Source organism: Miniopterus schreibersii (assembly GCF_964146895.1).
Source record: "Miniopterus schreibersii genome assembly, chromosome: 12".
NCBI lineage: Eukaryota > Metazoa > Chordata > Mammalia > Chiroptera > Miniopteridae > Miniopterus > Miniopterus schreibersii.
In genome coordinates, this window is record NC_138112.1 from 2,499,591 (window position 1) to 2,521,575 (window position 21,985).

Sequence of the window (21,985 nt, forward strand, 5' to 3'; positions counted from 1 at the left end):
TTATTATCCTTAGAGAAGCTAATTCATCTAATACCCTCCCAAAAGTAAAGACAGGGAGCAACTGCATTGTGTACTGACAGATACAGTTCTGGAAAATCCTTCACTAAGTAGCTCCCCAATATCTAGCCAGAGAACAAACGCCCACATGCACATGGCTTTTGAGAAGCAGGTAAGTTCCCAAACCATGACAGATTCACCCACAGTTGACACCTGGTCTATGATGGACTAATGACAGCACTTAGCATTTCTTTCCAGAGCTGATTGTTCCAGGGATAATCACTTGGTCCAAGCCAAAGTCAAAACCAGAACTAAGAATCAAACCATTCTGCTATAGTGGAAATCCATAAGATTTAAATCTTGGGTGTAGCAGAGGCCAAATTTTCCTGTAATTTAGTTATTAACCAACATTGAGAGAATGCAGATAGTCTTGGCAGCATTTTCAACTCTGGTTTCAGTTATTCTGGGGCTTATCTATATTCTTGCCCTTCTCTCGACTTTAGATATCCATTTTCTAGAATTTTACACATCCACAGGTTTCTCTCTCCCAAGAAGAAAAATCAGGAACAAAATGTAAAACTCCTATAACAACCTTTCATAGTAAAAAACACTGAACAAACAAGAAATACATGGAAACTTTCTCAGCCCGGTGAAGGGCATCTGTAAAAACTTTACCACAAACATCACACTCAATGGTGAAAAACTGAGCACTTTTCTCCTAATGTCAGGAACAAGGCAGGGATGTCTGTCTGCTCTCACCACTTCTATTCAACATGAGGTTCTAGCCAGAGCAATTAGGCAGAATAAAGAAATGAATGCATCCACGAAGGAAAGGAAGAAGTAAAACTGTATCTCTGTTTGCACATGACATGATCTTGTTTGTAGAAAATCCTAAAGAATCCACTTATAAAACTACCAGAACCAATAAATGAGTTCTGCAAAGCTGCAGGATACAAGATCAATATATAAATATCAATTGTGTTCTATACACCAGCAACAACCTATCCAAAATGAAATTAAGAAAACAATTCCATTTATAACACCATCAGTAATAATAAAATAGTTAAGAATAAACTTAACACTTGTACACTGAAAACTACAAATTGCTGCTGAAATAAGTTAAAGAAGACCTAAGTAAATGAAAAGACATCCCATGGTCAAAGACAGAAAGACTTGGAATACTGTTAAGATGGCAATACTCCAAATTGATCTACAGGTCCACCACAATTCCTGTCAAAATTCCAGCTGCCCTTTCTGCAGAAATTGACAAGCTTATCCTAAAATTCATAAAGAAGCTCAAGGCACCTTGAATAGCCAAAACAATCTTGAAAAAGAACAAAGTTGGAGGACTCACATTTCTTTATTTCAAAGCTTTACTGCAAAGCCACAGTGATCAAGATGGTGTGGTACTGGCATAAGGACAGACATACAGATCAATGGAATAGAATAGAGAGCCCAGAGATAAAACCTCTCACATATGGTCAATTAATTTTCGACAAGCATGCCAAGTCCATTCAAAGGGGGAAAGACAGTCTTTTCAACATATGGTACTGGGAAAACTGGATATCCACATGCAAAAGAAATTAAGACCTTCATGTGCACCAGATATTGTATAAAAAAATAACTCAAACTGATCATGGTGTAATCATCTTGACCTTGGATTAAGCAATGGTTTCTTAGCCATGACATCAAAATCACAAATAATCAAAGAAAAAATATTTGAATTAATCAAAATAAAAAGCTTTTCTGCTTCAAATGATACTATTAAGAAAGTGAAAAGACCCACAGAATGGTAGTAGTCATTATGCCTTTTTTTTTTTTTTTTTTAAATATGTTTTTATTGCTTTCAGAGAGAGGAAGGGAGAGGGAGAGAGAGAGAGAGAATCATCAATGATGAGAGAGTCACTGATTGGCTGCTTCCTGCAAGCCCCCCACCGAGGATCGAGCCCGCAACCAGGGCATGTGCCCTGACTGGGAGTCAAATCACACTGGCTGGGTGGTAGTAAAGTTTTTAAAATCAAGTATCTGATAAGTGTCTAGTATGCAGAATATGCAAAGCACATTTACGGCTCAATAATAAAAAGACAACCCAATTCAAAAATAAGCAAAGGAGCCCTAGCCGGTTTGGCTCAGTGGTTAGAGCATTGGTTCTTGGACTGAAGGGTCTTGAGTTCAATTCCGGCCAAGGGCACGTACCTCAGTTGCAGGCTCGATCCCTGGCTGCAGTCTAGTCTGGGCGAGTGCGGGAGGCAACCAATCAATGTGTCTCTCTCACATTGATGTTTCTCTCTTTGTTTTCTCCTTCCACTCTCTCTGAAAAGCAACGGAAAAAATACCTCAGGTGAGGATTAAAAAAAAAAATTTCCACGAACCAGGAGATCACAGTTCAATTCCCGGTCAGGGCACATGCCCGGGTTACAGGCTCCATCCCTAGTACAGGGTGTGTAGGAGGCAAGCAATCAATGACTCTCTCTCATCACTGATGTTTCTATCTCTCTCTCCCTCTCCCTTCCTCTCTTTGAAATCAATTTTTAAAAAAGGAAAGAAAATAAAAATGGGCAAAGGATTTGAATGGACATTTCTACAAAGATGATATTTAAATAGTCAATAAACACATGAAAAGATGCTCAAATTATTGCTTATTAGGGAAATAAAAATCAAAACCACAATGAGATAGCCACTTCATACCCAGGAGGGTGGCTATAATAAAGAAAAAATAAACAATAACAGTATTGGTGAGAAATTAGAACCCTCATACATTGCTTGGGGAATGTAAAATGGTACAGCTGCTGGGAAAAACAGCTTGGTGGTTCCTCAAAAGTTAAACATAAAACTACCATATGATTCAGCAATTCTACTCCTAGGTATGTACCCAAGAGAACTGAAACATACAGCCACACAAAACCTTGTACACAAATGTTCGTAGCAGCATTACTCATAGTAGTCAAAAGTGGGAACAGTGAAATGTTCATATTCAAAACATGGTATTTATCCATACAATGAAATATTATTTAGCCATAAAAAGGAACAGAAGTACTGATCATGCTATTTGTAACATGAGTGAGTTGTGAAAACATGCTAAGTGAAAAAAGCCAGACAAAAAAGGCTCCTGTTATATGATTCTACGTATATGAAATTTTTAGAACAGGTAAATCAACATGAACAGAAAGTAGATATTGGTGATTGACAGGGCTTGGGGGAGGGGCTGGAATGGGGAATGGGAAGTGACTGCTAATGAGCACAAGGTTTCTTTTTGGGGTGATGGAAATATTCTGAAATTGGACAGTACTGATGGTTGCACAACTTCGTGAACACACTAAAAGCCAGTGCACTGTATACTTTAAAGGGGTAAATTTTATGGTATGTAAACTATATCTCAATTTAAAAACTCAATAGGAAAAAAATCCTCTAAGCAACCAAAATACAGATCTCAAAGACCATACAGTAAAGCCATATATTTTCCTTTCTTTAAACAAATCTGATTTTCACATGAAATTTAATATCACTTTACATATAATTTGTATAAAACTGGTTGTACGGATTCAAAGCCCATTATGGCTTAAAAGCTTCATATTAGGGGAAGTAAAACTGATATATACAGGCATATTGAAAGTAAGGTTTTAAGAAAGGCAAAAGAGCCCGGCCAGCGTGCCTCAGTGGTTGAGCATCTACCTATGATCTAGGAGGTCAGGGTTCGATTTCCAGTTGGGGCACGTGCCCAGGGTTGCAGGCTCGATTCCCAGTAGGGGGCACGCAGGAGGCAGCCAATCAAGGCTCTCTCATCATTGATGTTTCTCTCTCTCTCTCTCTCTCCCTTCCTCTCTCTGAAATCAATAAAGATATATTTTTTTTAAAAAAAAAGGGCAAAAGAACTTGCAAACATAGTATAAAGCCAGATAGTTAGGGCAAATTGGTCTTCGTTAGTTCCTGGTAGTATCACTGATACACAGCCAGATACAATAATCTGTTTATAGTAATGAAAATAATGATGATGATGAAGATAATGAGAGCTGCCTGGCCGGGCGTGGCTCAGCGGCTGAGCATCGACCTAGGATCCAGGCAAACGGGGTTCGATTCCGGTCAGGACACATGTCCGGGTTGCAGGCTCGATCAATGACTCTCTCATCATTGATGTTTCTAACTCTCTTTCTCCCCCTCCTTTCCTCTCTCTGAAATCAATAAAGATATGTTTAATAAAAAAAAAAAGATAATGACATCTAACACACTCGTCACTTTCGAATGCTAATCACTGTTCTAAGTACTAAACATTTAGTTACTCATTGAATAACTCCCAACAACCCTACAAGGAAAGTACCATTATTATACCATTTGAGGATTTATTTATTATTATACCAGATGAGGATGGTGAGGGATCACACAACTAAGTGAAAAAGTGAAGATTCAACTCAGGCAGTAGGCTTCAGAGTCCATCCTCTTAATCACTACACTATACTGCCTCTAAGTGATGAACTATTCGTCATGAAAGGAATGTTAAACAATGGTCAATATGCTCCAAGACCAGAAGATCTGTAATTTTTACTTCACTATAAAAAATGTGCCCTGGCCAATGTGGCTCAGTTGGCTGGGTGTCGTCCCATGCTCCCAGTCAGGGCACATGTCCGAGTTGCAGCCTCGATCCCCTGATCCCTGGTAGGGAGCATGCAGGCGGCAGCCAATCAATGTTTTGCTCTCACATCAATGTTTCTCTCTCTCTCTTCCTCTTTCTCTAAAAATCAATTTTTAAAAATCTTAAAAAAAATGCTGTTTTAGAAAAAAATTATTCTATGGCAGCCTGTTATCTATAGGAGAAGGTGTAAAGGTCAAAGAGCAGCTCTTTACAATCTAACTCCAACCTGTATTTCCACCTTATCTATCTCCCCCAATTCTAGCCAAACCAGACTGCTCACATTCCTTAAACATACAGAGCCTGCATTTTCATGCCACTGTATTAAAGGCCTTTTCATTACTCTTCTGCCTAGAAAATTCCTACCCTTCAAAATCTAGCTCAAATAACACCTTCTCTGTGCCACCCTCCCTGATGCCACTAAGCAAAACTGTATTTTCACAGCATTTTGTATACATCTCTATTAAAGCATTTATTACATAGCATCATAATTGAATGCTTAACTCTTTTCTTCACCTCCTAGAATCTAAACAGAACCTAGTTCATTGTAGATGGCAACTAAAATTTTAAAGTTCTGGTACCTAATAAAATAAAATCATTTTTTTAAAACTCAACAATACACCCTGGCCAGCATGACTTGGTGGTTAGAGCGTCGGCCCACTAACCGAAGGGTCTCGGGTTCAATTCTGGTCAAGGGCACGTACCTGGGTTGCACGTTTGATCCCTGGGCCCCGGTTGGGGTGCGTATGGGAGGCTCATTTTCGTATAAACTGGAAGTTACAACGATTCCTACACACTGAATTTAGTCACAAGAAATTTTTTTTTGGTTAATCCTCACCCGAGGATATTTTTTCCATTGATTTCTTAGAGAGAGTGGAAGGGAGGGGGAGAGACAGAAAGAAACACTGATGTGAGAGAGGCACATCGATTGGTTGTCTCCTGCACATGCCCCGACCAGAGCCGGGGATCGAGCCTTGACAGGGAATCGAACCTGAGACCCACTCTTCAGTCCCAGGGCTGACACTCGAACCAGCGTCAAACTGACCAGGGCCAGAAATCTTTTTAAGAAGAAAAAAACTGATATCCTGGACCAACCTGAGTAATTTTGGTAGTAAAGATAATGTGAGTAATGATGTGAATAAAATGTTAAGTGAGAGACAAAGGTTCGCAGAATCTAAAACAGGGTCAAGGGAGTGGTGGACAAGGACACCATTTAGTAAGTTACTGCTCAAATAATGCAGGCCAAATTAATGCCCTCAGAAATTACTGTCCCCCTAATTCAAGTCACTCCTCAAGAGTAATTTATTCCCTAAAAACGTCTAGTGGAAATTACTTGTTTTAGATGACTTAGTATTTATTTTCAATTGAATAAAAACAAATACAGCTACACCCACATATATAATCAACCTACTCCTCTCCCAGTACATAACTTCCAACAATTAAGCTAATGACATAAGATAGCCAATATAGTTTTTAGTACTTAATAAGAACAAAAAAATACATAGTGATCCCCCAAATATTTATTGAATTAACTGCATTTGCCAATATCTATTCTATTTGAAAATTCACTTAACCTATAAAAGATATGTCATTTCACTACACTTTATTTTAAAAAGTTATCTCAGCTATTGGCTTAATTTTTCTTCCTATTATCCCATACTTAAAATTTACCTAATATGCTACAGCTCTGGCAAAATCTGACCTCTTATTATTTACTCCCAGCCTCAGTTTAACCCCCTTTTTCTTTCACACTCTCACCTATCATGAAGATCATTTTCATGATCTTCAGGGTCTCTAAAGGACCTACTGCCTCCAACTCATCTTCATGATTAGAAGTCACTGACTTTTCATAGGTAAACAAACCTATTGAAGCTAGGGACAGTTCAATATCCTCCAAGGCAACCTTTTCTATAAAGCACACCTTTAAATCAAATGTCAACTTTGCATTCTGGATGACACAAAATTAAAACCAACTCAACTACTTCCGTGTGCTGCCATCCAAGCAGGCACAGGCTGAACGAGTATTTGTGCAGTATTGTCCATTACCTAGGCTGGGAATTCTCCTCATACATTCTTTCTTTCCCCTCCTTGAAGAGGCTTATGGTCTGCTTAGTTTTCTTCATCAAATTCTCCATGAACACCCTAAAATACTCATTTTCTCCAAGTGTCTCCATCTTCCCCTCGTATCTCGACAAGATAGTGCGAAGATGCTGGTAGGTATCTGGCAGCAGGTCTAGAATATAAGGTGGGCTGTTCTTTAGCGCCAGCTTTGGGTTCTGACACAAGCGCACCACCTGAAACAAATGGAAAAGAAGGACTATTACTTGGAGGATCTTAAGGACAAATTTCCTTTTTCAGGTTTAAAAAGGAATCACATATGTGCGACTGCAGAACTGTGAAAAGTGGGTAAGAATGTAAGAAATGATCCATAACCCTTTGCCCACAGGCAATCGATTCACATTTTTAGTGGTCCTCCTAGAAGGGTGGCTTCTTAAAACCATATGAGAGACTAATGATTCAGACAAAGCCTAACAGACTAGACAACTGAAGCAGGAAGGCAGGGGAGTGGGGGAACATCAACACAAATGCCTAAAATATGCTAGAGGAAATACAGCAAATTTCTTTTAAATGCATGGCTTACTCCAGGATAGCATAAGAAAATTCTCAAGCACGGAAACAAAGAAGATGGCTGCCCTAAGAGGTAAATCTTGGTGATGTAGGGGCATGGACTTTGAACAACCACTAGGGGACAGGAGCAGAGAGGCCTTGGACCCAACAAAGCATGGAGTTGATTGAGATACCTTTTCTTCTCATATAACTGCAGGATTCTCAGAATTTGCCAGGTAATTCCTTTTTTTTGAAATATGTTTTCATTGATTTCAGAAAGAGAGGAAGGGAGAGAAAGAGAGAGAAACTTCAATGTGAGAAAGAAACACTGATTGGCCACCCCATCCGCTCACCATGACCCAGACTGAACCCGCAACCCGAGCATGTGCCCTGACCAGGAATCAAACCGGCAACCTTTTGGTGCACAGGATGATCCTCAACCAACTAACCCACACTGGCTGGACTGGTAATTCTTTTTACCACCTTTACTTTCAACTTTTCTGAGTTCTTATGTTTTAAACGGGTCTCTTTTAAAGAACATATAGCTAGATTTTTAAAACCCAATGTAACTACCTTTGTGTTTAACTGGTGAGTTTAGTCCATTTTGTATTTGTTATCACTGATAATCTGCATTTACTCCTACCATTTTGTACCTTCCATTTACATAGGTTTTTCTGTATCTGGAAAAGACAAATAAATTAGTAAACAGAAGTCTAGAAAAAGATCCACATATATATGGACCCTTGACTAATCACAAAGGAGTGGTCTTTTCCAAAAAATAGTAGTGGAACAACTAGGGATACAGCTAGGGAAAAAAAACAAATCAAACTAAACCCTCAACATACACTGTACCACAAAAAGAAAAAGCGAGATAAACCTAAATGAGAAAGGCAAAGCTATAAAGCTTTAGAAAATAATCTTTCATGACTTCATGATAGAGAAAAATTTCTTAAACAGGAGCATAAAAAGCATTAATCAAGCTTTGGGTCAAGATGGCAGCAATAGGAAACTGAGGGGCTCAGAACCTCCCACAACCACATCAAAATTACAACTGAGCTACAGAACCACCATCATTCAGAACCCCTGAAATCTAGCTCAGCGGAAGTCCCACAACTAAGGATATAATAAAGAAACCACATCAAGACTGGTAGGAGGGGAGGAGACACAGAACTGGCTAGTCCCAGACCCACCTGTGGCAGTGAAAAATCGGAAGGGACATCTCGGCTTTGGAATCCCCACTGAAAAGCAGAGGTCCCTGAGGAGCAAGGGGTCCCAGCCCCATACCAGGCCCCCAGCCCAGGGTTCCAGAGTCGAGAACAGAAGTCCCCATAACTTCTGGCTGTAAAAACAAGTGGAGACTGTGGTTGAGTGAGATGGAGGGCTTCTGGGGTACCAGGCTTTCTTCTTATAGAGCTCCTGCACAGACTTACTCAGACTCACTCGCTCTGAGTCCCAGTGCTAGAGCTCGAAAGGCGCCTTGTGAACATATGAGGAGGAACTGAATTATTTGACATCAGAGCTGTAGGGGCAGCTTTCTACTAGACAGAAGGCTGGCACACGCCGTTGTTCCTTTGCTGAACCCTCCCCCCGACAGAGCTGGCAGGCGGACGCTATATGGGAGTCTCCATCAACCTGGCTAACTGTTCACCCACCCCACCCTGGTGATTCCGAGACCGTGCCCCACCCAACCCGCAGGCCCACCCAAGGTGTTTCTAGTGGCTTTTTCATATAAATGCCCTGTCTTGGCTAATGCTGTGGACTTTCCTAAAATATCTCAAACAAGCAGCATTTGGCCTCAGCGTGTCCCATGCCTCTTGGTAAGTGGCCCAGACTCAGCACTAGCAGCAGCCTGCCTTGGTTTGCAGCTTAGCCTCTCCCAGTACAAGCAGCAGCCATCTGCAGACTGCTTTGTAGCTCATGCAGGGTGGTCCCGGGCAGGGCACAGGTAGCGGCTGACCTTGAACTGCACCTCCTGGGAGGCTCCAGAGCCAGCACAAGTGGTAGACAGCTTCAGACCACACCGAAGCAACACCCAAACTCTTCTACAAGAGACACACTCAAGGGGTAGACTCAGCGGACACCACAGCCCAACTGAAGTATGTCCTAGTTCCCTGGGATTGGCCCCTGCACAGCAGATTCTCCACACTAGTCAAGGCCAGTCCTTGTAGCCTTTGGGCCTGAGGGTAAATCCCTCCCACTGGCATGCCAACAGCAGTCAAGACTCAACTACAACTGGAGGGTGTACACAACCCAGACAGAGGCTGCCTAGAATGTGCAGATTGAGTGACTGGTGAGGCTAAGCTACTGGCCCTTTAGGACACCTACTACATAAGGCCACTCTACCATGCCCAAAAGATGTGGCAACTCTACCTAATACATAGAAACAAACACAAGGAGGCTGCCAAAATGAAGAGACAAGGAAACATGTCCCAAATGAAAGAACAGAACAAAACTCCAGAAAAACAACTAAACAAAATGGAGACAATCTATCAGATGTATAGTTCAAAACACTGGTTATAAGGATGCTCAATAAACTTAGGGGAAGAGTATAGAAACTTAGAGAGAACTTCAACAAAGAGATAGAAAACATAAAAATGGAGATAGAAAACATTAAAAAGAGGTCCAGCCAGGCTGGCGTGGCTCAGCGGTTGAGCATCAACCTATGATTCAAGCGATCATGGTTCAATTCTCAGTCAGGACATATGCCCAGACTGCGGCTTTGATCCCCGGGTGGAGCCTACAGGAGGTAGCCGATCAATGACTCTCTCATCATTGATGCTTCTATCTCTCTCTCTCTCCCTCTCCCTTCCTCTCTCTGAAATCTATAAAGACATATTTTAAAAAATTAAAAATTAAATAAGTAAATAAATAAATAAATAAAAAGATGCCCAAAGGAAAGAACTAAGTAACTGACACGAAGAATACGTTACAGGGAATCACCTGCAGAGTCCACGAAGCAGAGAATCAAACCAGCAATTTGGAAGATAAGGAAGCAGAAAACTCCCCATCAGAGTAACAGAAAGAAAAATAATCCAAAAAAATGAGGATAGTGCAGGGAGCCTCTGGAACAACTTCAAGGATAGCAACTCTTGCAACATGGGGTTGCCAGAAGGAGAAGAGAGAGAGCAAGGGATTGAAAACTTATTTGAAGAAATAATGATGGAAAACTTCCCTACCTGGTGAAGGAAATAGACATATAAGTCCAAGAAGCACAGAGTCCCAAACAAGATGAGCCCAAAGAGCCCACAGCAAGACACATCATAATGCCAGAGGTTAAAGACAAAGACAGAATCTTAAGCAGCAAGAGAAAAGCAGTTAGTTACCTACAAGGGAGCTCCCATAGGACTGTCAGCTGATTCTCAACAGAAACTCTGCAGGCAAGAAGTATTCAGCCCGGCCGGGGGTGGCTCAGCGGTTGAGCGTCAACCTAGGATCCAGGCAATCGGGGTTCGATTCCCGGTCAGGGCACATGCCCGGGTTGCGGACTCAACCAATGACTCTCTCGTCATTGATGTTTCTATCTCTCTCTCTCCCTCTCCTTTCCTCTCTCTGAAACCAATAAAGATATATTTTTAAAAAAAAGAAATATTCAAAGTGATGAAAAACAAGGACCTACAATCAAGATTACCCAGCAAGGCTATCATTTAGAATTGAAGCAGAAAGAGCTTTCCAGACAAGAAAAAGCTAAAGGAGTTCATCACTACCAAACCAGTATTACAAGAAATATTAAAGGGTCTTTTTAAGAAGACAATGAAAATAAATAAATAAAAAATATGAGTAAAATGGCAATAAATATATACCTATCAACAATTACTCTAAATGCAAATAGGTTAAATGCTCCAATCAAAAGATATACAGTGGCTGAATGGATAACATATGCTGTCTACAAGAGACACACTTCATATCAAAAGACACACAGATTAAAAGGAAAGGGTTGGAAAAAAATATTCTATGAAAATGCAAACAACAACAGAATAAGCTAGGGTAGCAATACTTACACCAGACAAAATAGACTCTAAAATACCAGCTATCACAACAGACAAAGAAGGACCCAGCAATGCCACCTCTGGATATTTATCTAAAGAAACCCAAAACACTAAATCAAAAAGACATATACATCCGTATGTTCATTGCAGCATTATTTACAATATGGGAACAACCTAAGTGTCCATCAATTAGATGAGTGGATAAAGAAGTGGTGCATATATACAACAGAATATGACTCAGCCATAAAAAAGAATGAAATCTTGCCCTAGCTGGTTTGGCTCAGTAGTTAGAGGATCCGTCGGAAGACTGAAGGGTCCCGGGTTCAATTCAGGCGAAGGGCACATGCCCGGGTTGCAGGTTCGATCTCTGCCACCAGTCCGTGCTTATGCAGGAGACAACCAATCGATGTGTCTCTCTCACATCGATGTCTCTGTCTCTCTGTCTCTGTGTGTGTCTCTCTCTCTCTCTCCCTCCCTCCCTCCCTTTCAACTCTCTCTGAAAAGCAATGGAAAAAATATCTTCTGGTGAGGACTAAAAATAAAAAAGAAGAATGAAGTCTTGCCATCTGCAACAACACAGATGGACCTAGAAGATACTGTGCTGAGTGAAATAAGCTAGACAGAGAAAGACTAAGGCCAGATGATTTTACTTATACGTGCAATCTATAAAACAAAATAAATGAACAGCAGAGCAGAAAAAGACTCATGGATGCAGAGAACATTTTGACAGTTCCCAGATGGGAAGGGAACTGGAGGAGGGTGAAAAAAGGTGAAGAGATTAAGTACAAATTGGTTGTTACAGAATAGTCACAGGGATGTAAGTACAGCATAGGGAATATAGTCAGTAATGTTCTAATAACTATGTATGGTGTCAGATGAGTATTAGATTCATTGTGGGTGATCACATTCTAAGTTATATAAATGTCTAATCATGCTGTTATACACCTGAAACTAATATAATATTGTATGTCAACTCCAAGTGAAAAATGAAAAATTATTTAAAAAGAAAAAAAGCATTAACCATGAAGGAAAACATTAAGTTGTACTATTTTTAAAGTAAGAACTTCTAAGACACCACAGAAGGAGTAAAAGCACATTTACAAAATCAGAGAAGATATGTACAATACATAAATATCCAGACATACATATCTAGAACATATTTTTTAAATCTACAAATCAATAAGATAAAGACAAACAAATATAAAACTGGGCAAAAGACTTGAACAGGAACACAAAAGAAGATATCCAAATAACCAATCAACATATTAAATGGTGCTCACATGGATGTTTCTCTCTTTCTCTCATTCCATTCCTTCTACTCTCTCTCTGAAAAGCAATGGAAAAAATATCCCAGGTGAGGATTAAAAAAATAAATATATTGTTTAGGTGGCCATACAAAGGTGGTAAAAGTACAGATAATGAAACAAAAAATAATTTTATTTGCAGATGATACCACTATCCATGAAGAAAATCTAAGAGAACTGATAAAGTATTAGAAACAATACTAACAGTCTAATAGGTTGCTGGTTTCAAGATCAATATACCAAAACACACAAAACTCACATTTTATAATTTGAAAATGATTTTAATTGTTGCCATTTAAAATGGCATAAATAAAATTTAAGGTTCCTAGGAATACATCTAATAAAAGATATGTAACTTTCATGAAGAAAATTATAAAACTTTACTGAAGAACATAAAACACAGAAATTAATGGAGAACTCTATCACGTTTAAGAATAAGCCTCAAGAAGCACCGAAACTGGTGGTAGGGGCGCAGACGCGGGCGGATGGCCGCTGAATCAGAGACGTGGCCATGGGCCCACACCCGGTGCGGCGGTTGAAACCCGGGAGGGAATCTCGGCGGTGGGGGTTTCCCAGAGGAGTGGGGGGTCCCAGCCCCACATCAGGCCCCAGCCCAGGGCTCCAGGCCCGGGAAGAGACGTCCCCACAACTTCGGGCTGTGAAACCAACGGGGACTGTGGCTGAGGGTCTCGGAGGCTGTAGGAGCCCCAGCAGCTCCTCTTAAAGGGCCCGGCAGGGACTCACTCGGACGCTCCCTCTGAGCGCAGCGCCGGGCAGCAGCCGGAAAGGACCTGGGACACTCGGGGAGGAACTAACCTGCCTGAGATCTGGGCGAGAGGTGGAGGGGCGGCTTCCTCCCAGGCAGAAGGGCTGGCCGAGGCCATGGCTCCTGTGGTGAGTCTTCGCCTCATAGAGCCGGCAGGCAGGCGCCATATCTGAATCGCCAGCACCTGACTCACACCTTTGGCCCCGCCCCGAGATTCCCAGAGGCCCCGCCCCTCCCCACCTGCAGCTCATCCAGGCCATTTCCAGTGACTTTTCTGTGCAAGTGGCCTCTCGAGCCTCATGCTTAGGACTTTCCTAGAATCTCTCAAACAAGCAGCAGCCGGCCCCATATGGCTTGATAAGTGGCCCCAGGCCTGGCACTAGCGGCAGCTGCATTGGCTTATAGCGTGGCCTCTCCTGGACACCTCCAAGCCCAGCACAAGTAGCAGCCAACTACGGTTTGCTGTGCAGCTCATGCTGGGGGGCGCTGGGCAAGGCACTGGCACAGGCTAACTTTGCACCTCCCGGGTGGCCCCAGAGACAGTGCACCTGGTGGTCAGACTTGACCACGCTGGACTACAACCCTACCACATCCACGAGTGACACACTCAAGGGGCACACTTGGTGAACCAAAGCTCCACTGAAGTAAATCCTGCTCCATAGGGGTGTCTCCAGCACAGCAGCTCTCCGGCTGTAGTTGCAGCTGGTCCTCACAGCTGATTGGTCTGGAGGTCAGTTCCTCCCAGGGACGCCAACAGCAACCAAGGCTCAACTACAACAGGACAGTGCACACAGCCCACAGAGGGGAGCACCTAGAAGGCCCAGCTCAGGTGACTGGGGAGGCTGAGCCACTGGACCCTACAGGACACCTACTACACAAAGCCACTCTACAAATTCCAGGAGACATAGCAGCTCTACCTAATACACAGAAACAAACACCTGGAAGCAGCAATATGTGGAGGCAAAGAAACATGTCACAAAGGAAAGAACAGAAGAAATCTCTAGAAGAGGAACTAAATGAAATAGATCCAAGCAAGCTAACAGATAGAGAGTTCAGAATTTTGGTTATAAGGATGTTTAAGCAGACTATTAGGGAAATAACTGAGAAAATTGATAACATAATGAAGTACCAATTTGAAATGAAAGCTACACGAACTGAAATGAAGAATAATTTACAGGGAATCAACAGTAGAGGACGATGAGAATCAAATCAGCAATTTGGAACATGAGGAAACAAAAAACACCCAACCAGAAGAGCAAAAAGAAAAAAGAAGCCAGAAATATGAAAATAGAATAAGGAGCCTCTGGGACAACTTCAAGAAGCCCAACATTCGTATTATTGGGGTGCCAGAAGAGGCAGAAAGAGACCAAGGAATTGAAAACCTATTTTAAAAAATAATTACAGAAAACTTCCCCTACCTGGGGAAAGAAATAGACTTACAAGTCCAGGAAGCACAGAGGGTCCCAAACAAGAGGAACCCAAAGAGGCCCACAACAAGACACATCATAATTAAAATGCCAAAGATTAAAGACAAAGAGAGAATCTTAAAAGCAGCAAGAGAAAAGCAGTTAGTTACCTACAAGCGAGCACCCATACGACTGTCCGCTGATTTCTCAAAAGAAACCTTGCAGGCCAGAGGGAGTGGCAAGAAATATTCAAAGTGGTGAAAAACATGGAACTACAACTGAGATTGCTCTACCCAGCGAAGCTATCATTTAGAACTGAAGGTCAAATAAAGACCTTCACAGATAAGAAAAAGCTAAAGGAGTTCATCACCACCAGACCAGCACTACAGGAAAAGTTGAAGGGTCTTCTTTAAGAAGAAGCTAATGAACAAAAGAAATCTGACAAACTAAATAGATCCAAAGACACTGACGCAGGCAACAGACAATCATATTTCAGAGGAAAGAGGGAAGGGGGGTGGAGGGTGGGAACAGATTAACCAAAGAAGTTATATGCATATATGTATAACCCATGGACATAGTCGATAATGGGGTGAAGGCCTGGGAAGGGGGTGGGAGCGAAGTGGAGGGGATCAATTGGGGGGAAAATGGGACACCTGTAATACTCTCAACAATAAAGATAAATTAAAAAAAAAAAAAAAAGAACAACAAGGCTCAAAGTAAAAATGTCAGTTCTGCCCAGCCAGGCGTGGCTCAGCGGTTGTGTCAACCTAGGATCCAGGCAATCGGGGTTCGATTCCCGGTCAGGGCACATGCCCGGGTTGCGGGCTTGATCCCCAGTTGGGGGCATGCAGAAGGCAGCCGATCAATGACTCTGTCATCATTGATGTTTCTAACTCTCTCTCCCTCTCCTTTCCTCTCTCTGAAATCAATAAATATATACATTTTTTTAAAAGTCAGTTCTCCGATTAGTTTATAAATTCAGTGTGATTCCTAGCAAAATTCCAATGAGCACCCCACCCGGTGGTGCTCAGTGGTTAGAGCATCAGTCCATGCACAAAAGGGTAGTGGGTTTGATTTCTAGTTAAGGGCACCTGGGTTGCAGGTTCCATCCTCGAACCCAGTCATGGTGCCTGAGGTAGGCAACCAATTGATGTGTCTCTCTCACATTGATGTTTCTGTTTCTCTCTCTCTTCTTTTCTCCCTCCCTCCCTTCTACTCTCTCTAAAAGCCAATGGAAAAAATATGCTAGAGTGAAGATTAACAAATAACAAAATTCCAATGAGCTTTATCATGGAACTTATCAAGTTAAACCCAAAACCCACATGAAAGAAAAAGGGACCAAAACCATCCAAGCCTATTTTGAAAAATCACAAGGTATCCCAATGTGTTCTCAAGACTTAGTGTATCTTATCATTAAAATAGTGTGATATTGATCAAAGACAGTAAATGGCCAAATGGAACAGAAGAAAACCAAAACACAGATTCACACATGTACGGAAATTCAGTATCAGAAGTGGCATAACATCAGAGTTCAAGAGAAAAATTAGTGGGAAACTGGCTGTCCATATGGAAAAAAATAAAATTAGGTCCCTCAGACCCTGGTGAGTGGTTCAGTTGGCTGGAGCACTGTCCCGTACACCAAAAGGTTTCGGGTTCGATTCCTCATCAGGACACATACCTAGACTGTGGGTTTGATCCCCGGTCGAGGAATGTATCGGAGACACCCGATCAATGTTTCTGTTTCCGCCCACCCCGAACTCCTTCCCTCTGTCTAAAAATAAAAAACAAAAAAAAATTAAAAGTTTGTGGAAAAACAGCTTAAGATGACTCAGTGGTTGTTCCTACCCATTCAGTGGCCTGAGTGAGCCACCTTGTTGCTGCAAGGAAAGGCAATGTCCACATAGCGCAGAAAGTCTGCATTACACAGAGCGATAGTAGGTAGGTTAACATAAAATGCCTCTGTAAGAGGCTAGTGGTCAGCCCTGGCATCGGTAACCACCATAAGTCTAGGCTCCCAGGAGGCTGCCTCGATCTGGTTGGTGAAGGTTCCAGAGGTGAAGCGGATGGCAACAGCAGTGGCTCCAGTGGCAGCAGTAAACTTCAGCAAAGCTCACTGGCCAATATTCCTGGACAATATGCCACTGACATCAGCAGGGTTTTCAATGGCAACAATGGCACAAGCTGCCAGTAGAAGCTTCTCTCCGGTTCTCTTCAAGATTTATGATGTAGATGCCATCACTCTTCCTTTTATAGATGCACTGTTCCATTTGGGAGTCAAGGTGGGTGTGACTTAAGTGGGTTCCTGCTGCAAGGAAATTCCTCCTCCTTCATTTGCTGGACATCAAGGGCTCTAGACATTCTGAAAGTTTCCTTTTAAGTTATGTGGGAACCAAGGACAATGCCGTGTGGACCCCTCTCTGGGGAGCACAGAGAGGATCCATTCTTACAAGCTTTTTTCACTAAAGATTGACAGTTATTTTACATCATCATTTTACGATTGCTATTTCATGCCTTCTGAATGCCACTGTTACTGTTGAGGGCAGGTTGTAAGTCTCATTGCTTCTTTGAGGGTAAATGTCATTTATTCTCTGGCTGCTTTTGAGATTTTCTTTGGCTCATGTTTTCAGCAATTTTACTATAATGTGTCTGGATGTATTCTGTTTGCAGTTTTCCTGGTGTTTATATGGCTTCTTTAATTTGCAACTTTATGATTACCATCAGTTTGGGGAAATTACCAGCCAATTTCTCATCAAATATTCCTTCTGCCCCATTCTCTTTCTGCTCTCCCTCTGGAACTTCAATTACTTATATAAGACCTTTTCACCATATTCCATCTGTCTCTTATATTCTTTTCTGTATTCTCCATCCTTTTGTCTCTCAATGCTTCAATTTGGACTTTTTTTTTCCTGATTTACCTCTCACTTCACTGATTCTCTCTTTAGCTGTATCTAGGCTGTTAGTAAACCTATCCACTAAGTTCTTAAAATCAGTTCTTGTGTTTTTTCAGTTCTAGAATTTCTATTTCATTCTTTATCATTTCAAGTCTCTGTCAAAATGATTTTGTTTTTAATTCTTCTAACACATTAATCATAAATATACCGTTAGTCCATGACTGATAACTCAAATATATCTTTATCTTCATAGGTATGTTTCTACTGTTAATTTTTCCTCTTGGTTTTGACTGCATTTTGTATTTTCATATGCCTAGTTATTTTTTATGGAATGCTGAACATTATATATAAAAAAGTACAGAGACAAGCTGAGGATGATGTTATTCATAAAGGATTTACTTTTGGTTCTGGCAGGCAGATAGGCTAAGGACACTAGGAATTCTAGATCATCTTAATCCAGAATTAAGATTTAAAAACTGGGCTTCAGTCCTTAAAAGGACTGGTCTACTTCTGTTTCACCCTTACTCCTATGATTTAGGACCTCAGGAACCCAACCCAAAACCTAGAGAGTTTCCCAGGGCCCCTTCACCTTGGCAGGCTCTAATTCCAATTTTTTTGTCTTCCTTGACATAAATATTTTGAAAACTCTATTCAGTCTCTCAGCTGTTACTTCCAGAGTCAGCAATGACTTCACGGGCAAGGGAGCCTCAAACATCAGGCACACCTCTCAGAGCTTTCCTTATCTTTCAGAGCTTGGTCTCGTAATTCCTCACTGCCTTTATAGTTCCTCAACATCTTCTAGCTTTTCTAATTGTCAACAGTACATTTCATTTGAAACAACCTAGTCTGAAGGTTGCAGAAGTCTGACATCTTCCTCATTATTTCGCATTTTAAAATACCTATATTTATGTGTCACCAGAAGCTCATTATAAAGTTTTTGAGATGTCTAAATGATTCCAGTCTATACTGTATCTTAACCACTGCCCCCACTTTGTTTTAACATTTATATTGTTTTAAGTCTTCAGTATTGTAAGTATCACTGTGATGAACATCTTTGGGTATTTTACTCTTCTAAATATGATATTATTTCCTTAGGATAGATTCCCCAGAAGTGGAATCGTCAGGTCCATCGAGAACAACTGCAAAATTCCCATTTAATGACTACTCATCAGTGACTCTTTACATGATGAGTGAGACAATATTAAATTTTTAAAGCTAGATATTTTATTCTCTGTACACCATTTCCTAAACTTTTGAAAACAGGACCTACATATAAGCCTAGCAAATAAACAGAGCTAAATCAACAAAAAACCGATGTATGAATATTTCAAGTGCCTCAGGAAGTGCTCATCCTATCAAAGATTTCGAGCCAAAAGAGAATGGCACAGCCAAGAAAAACAGGCTCCACCTCAGAAGACAACGATATTCTAAGTGTGAGAGAGTCAAGAACTCCTACTAATAAAACAAATAGAGACAGTCCCCAATGTATAAGTGTTACATTCCAAAACCTCATTTGTAAGTTGGGTGTTTATAATTCAGAATATATTTTACAGAATATATATACATATATAAAAAAAATTACAATAGTAGGTTCCTGGGTTAATCCATGGAAGGAAGAAGGGGAGAATGACACTGAAACTAACAGAGCAGTACCAAGCAAAGACAACAAGTATATGATTGAAGATTTTTATTTTCCGAGAAAACTGAACAGGAAATGGGATCTACAACACTGCTAGGAACACTAACACCATTAAAAGAAGGGACATCTCCTTCCTCTAAAACAGGAAGAAAAGGAGTTAGGACAGGTTTAGGAGGAGACAAATTCAGAGCTATGGAGGCAGCAGTAAGTTAAAGAAAGCTGTACCTGATGGTTTTGATTTTTCTCAGTGTATCCATTCAACAAATAAGGGTGGGGCAAACATAGGTTTACAGTTGTTTGAATGGAAAAATAATACAATAATAAATAAATAATAATATGAGAATAAACTCTGTGTTTCGTGTACTCAAAGCTGTAAACCTACATTTGCCCCACCCATATGTGTCATGCACTGTGACACAAAAATGACAAAGACAACATCCCTGAATCTGAGAGGAATAAGGCAAGAAACAACAATTTTTTAAAAAAATCAACATTAAAAAAATCAGGTTTTATGCAGAGAATTAAAATAAAGTAGTACAGTAAGAAAATCCTGGATGACGACTTTAGAATACTGAGGAGGGCCCAGCAGCCGTAGCTCAGCAGCTGAGCATCGACCTAGGATCCAGGAGATCAGGGTTTGATTCCCGGTCAGGGCACATGCCCGGTTGCGGGCTTGGTCCCCAGCAGGGGGCGTGCGGGAGGCGGCTGATCAGTGACTCTCATCTCTCTCCCTCTCCCTCTCCCTTCCTCTCTCTGTAATCAATAAAGATATATTTAAAAAAAAAAAAAGAATAGTGAGTAGGGAAAGCTTTCTGAGATAAATTTGGGTTAAGAGTTGAAATTACAGGAAGGAGTTGGCCATGTACACTCAACAAAAGAGTAGCCCAAATAGAAGGGAAAACTAATGCAACAGCCCTAAGTAGGAACACATTTGGATTTGCCTGAGGAATAGAAAGGTCAGTGAAACTAAAACGCAGAGAACAAGGTGAAGAAAGTGAGACAGAAATACGGAGTAGGCAGACATTACAATGAAGCCTAAAATATGTTTATAAGTTTTCAATTAAAATTTAAAAGGGCTGCCCGGCCGGCGTGGCTCAGCAGTTGAGAATCGACCTAGGATCCAGATCTCAGTTCAATTCCCGGTCAGGGCACATGCCCAGGTTGCAGGCTCGATCCCCAGTGGAGCATCAATGGCTCTCTCTCCTCATTGATGTGTGTGTGTCTCTCTCTCCCTCTCCCATCCTCTCTCTGAAATCAATAAAAACATATTTTAAAAAAAATTTTTAAAGGGCCAACTGTTTTAGTATTTTGTCAAGATTGCATCAAAAAGCCATGTCAAAATGTTCTGTTATCAGTCATTTACCTTCAGCAAATTTCTTAACCTCTGAGCTTCAGTTCTTATGATACCTACTTCATAGTAAAACGTTTATGAAACGGTGCAGTTTCCAATAAAGTAGGCTTTCAGTAAATGTTAGTTCCCCTCCCCAGGTCCATACAGCTTTTATGCAGGGTAGGCAGGAATTATCTACCGAAGACAGAATGCAGACCTCCCATCACCCTTCAGTGAAGCCCAGAAATTGACACCATTATTCCTACCATCCTGGCCCATGCCACAGCTACCTTCCCAATTCTGCATGGTCTCAGACTAATTGGTACCCAAGGAATAGAGAAAAAACAGCAAGCTGCCCAAGAATAGGGTGGCCAGCAATCTACAAAAGCTACAGTAACCACTCCTTCAAAGGTCCAAACCAAACAGCTCCCAATAAAAGTGTTTACATTTATATGCAGGCTAAACACACAAACTCATATATACTCCCTATTTAAAGGCAAATTATTAACATCATGTAATTCACGTTAAAATGTAATATTTGCCTAAAATCTGTGGAAAAAAAGATATTTCCCTTCAATAACAACAAAAACCGAAACTTACGTCACTCTGATCTTACATACATTGCCCAACCTATAACATGCAATCAGTAAATGTTATTAATGACAGTGAACTGAAAAATATGTCACACACCCCCATAACATACCAGATCTACACTAACACAAGTTAAAAAATGTCTCCAAAATCCTTGATTAATTTGCATTTCAAACTAGTACCATGTACCTCCCAGGAATGTTATATAGCTCTCCCCAGAATGTGACCTTGTAAAAGATCATTTGTAGATAAGTGTCTACTTTTCTCAAGATCTTTCTGAGATGAATCATCACATAACCAGGGAAATCAGCACTCCACTAACAACTCTGAATCTTTGATACTAACACAGACAATAAAGAAAATACATAGGTAGAACTACTCTTTGGATAGTAAAGTCTTCTGGAAAGAAAAAAAAAAAACACGCCCTAAATATTTATAACCTCTAGGAGAAGTTCCAGAAAGGCTCTGTGAATTATTCGAGTCAATAGTTAACAAATACCAAAGGCCAAACAGCCTGCCTTTGTTACCTAGTGGATATTAAATTGGCAGTCACAGTTAACTAAAGCACAAATGTACACTCTGAGCTTACAAAAAGTCACCAAACAATTTCTGAAAGATAAAATATTTTCCTGCCTAGTCTGTTCTCTATTCGGCCAACTTTATTTTGCTTTCCGAGTCTCACAATAGCAAAAATGGCTGCCTTTTGTTTGCTTCTGCTGTACATTTACAGCATCACTCAGAATAATGTCAAAAAGAAAAATGTGCATAGCTCTGGGAAACCAACAGTACCCTTGTACAGCTGCCACATACTCCATTCACAGTAGCTTTCTCACTAGCCTGGCTC

The 21,985-nt window shown here is 40.9% G+C and overlaps 1 protein-coding gene across 2 annotated transcripts in view; it reads right to left on the reverse strand.

Annotated features, from left to right (window-relative positions):
• The window catches only part of CBL (Cbl proto-oncogene), a gene marked incomplete at its 3' end in the record, with an annotated part of 112,573 nt that overhangs the window by 69,424 nt on the left and 21,164 nt on the right, over positions 1-21,985 (reverse strand). For both annotated transcript variants that reach the window (XM_081154430.1, XM_081154429.1), the window contains exon 2: positions 6,668-6,915. In XM_081154430.1, coding sequence (XP_081010556.1) covers positions 6,668-6,915 — 248 coding nt within the window. The remainder of the gene's footprint in view (positions 1-6,667; positions 6,916-21,985) is intronic.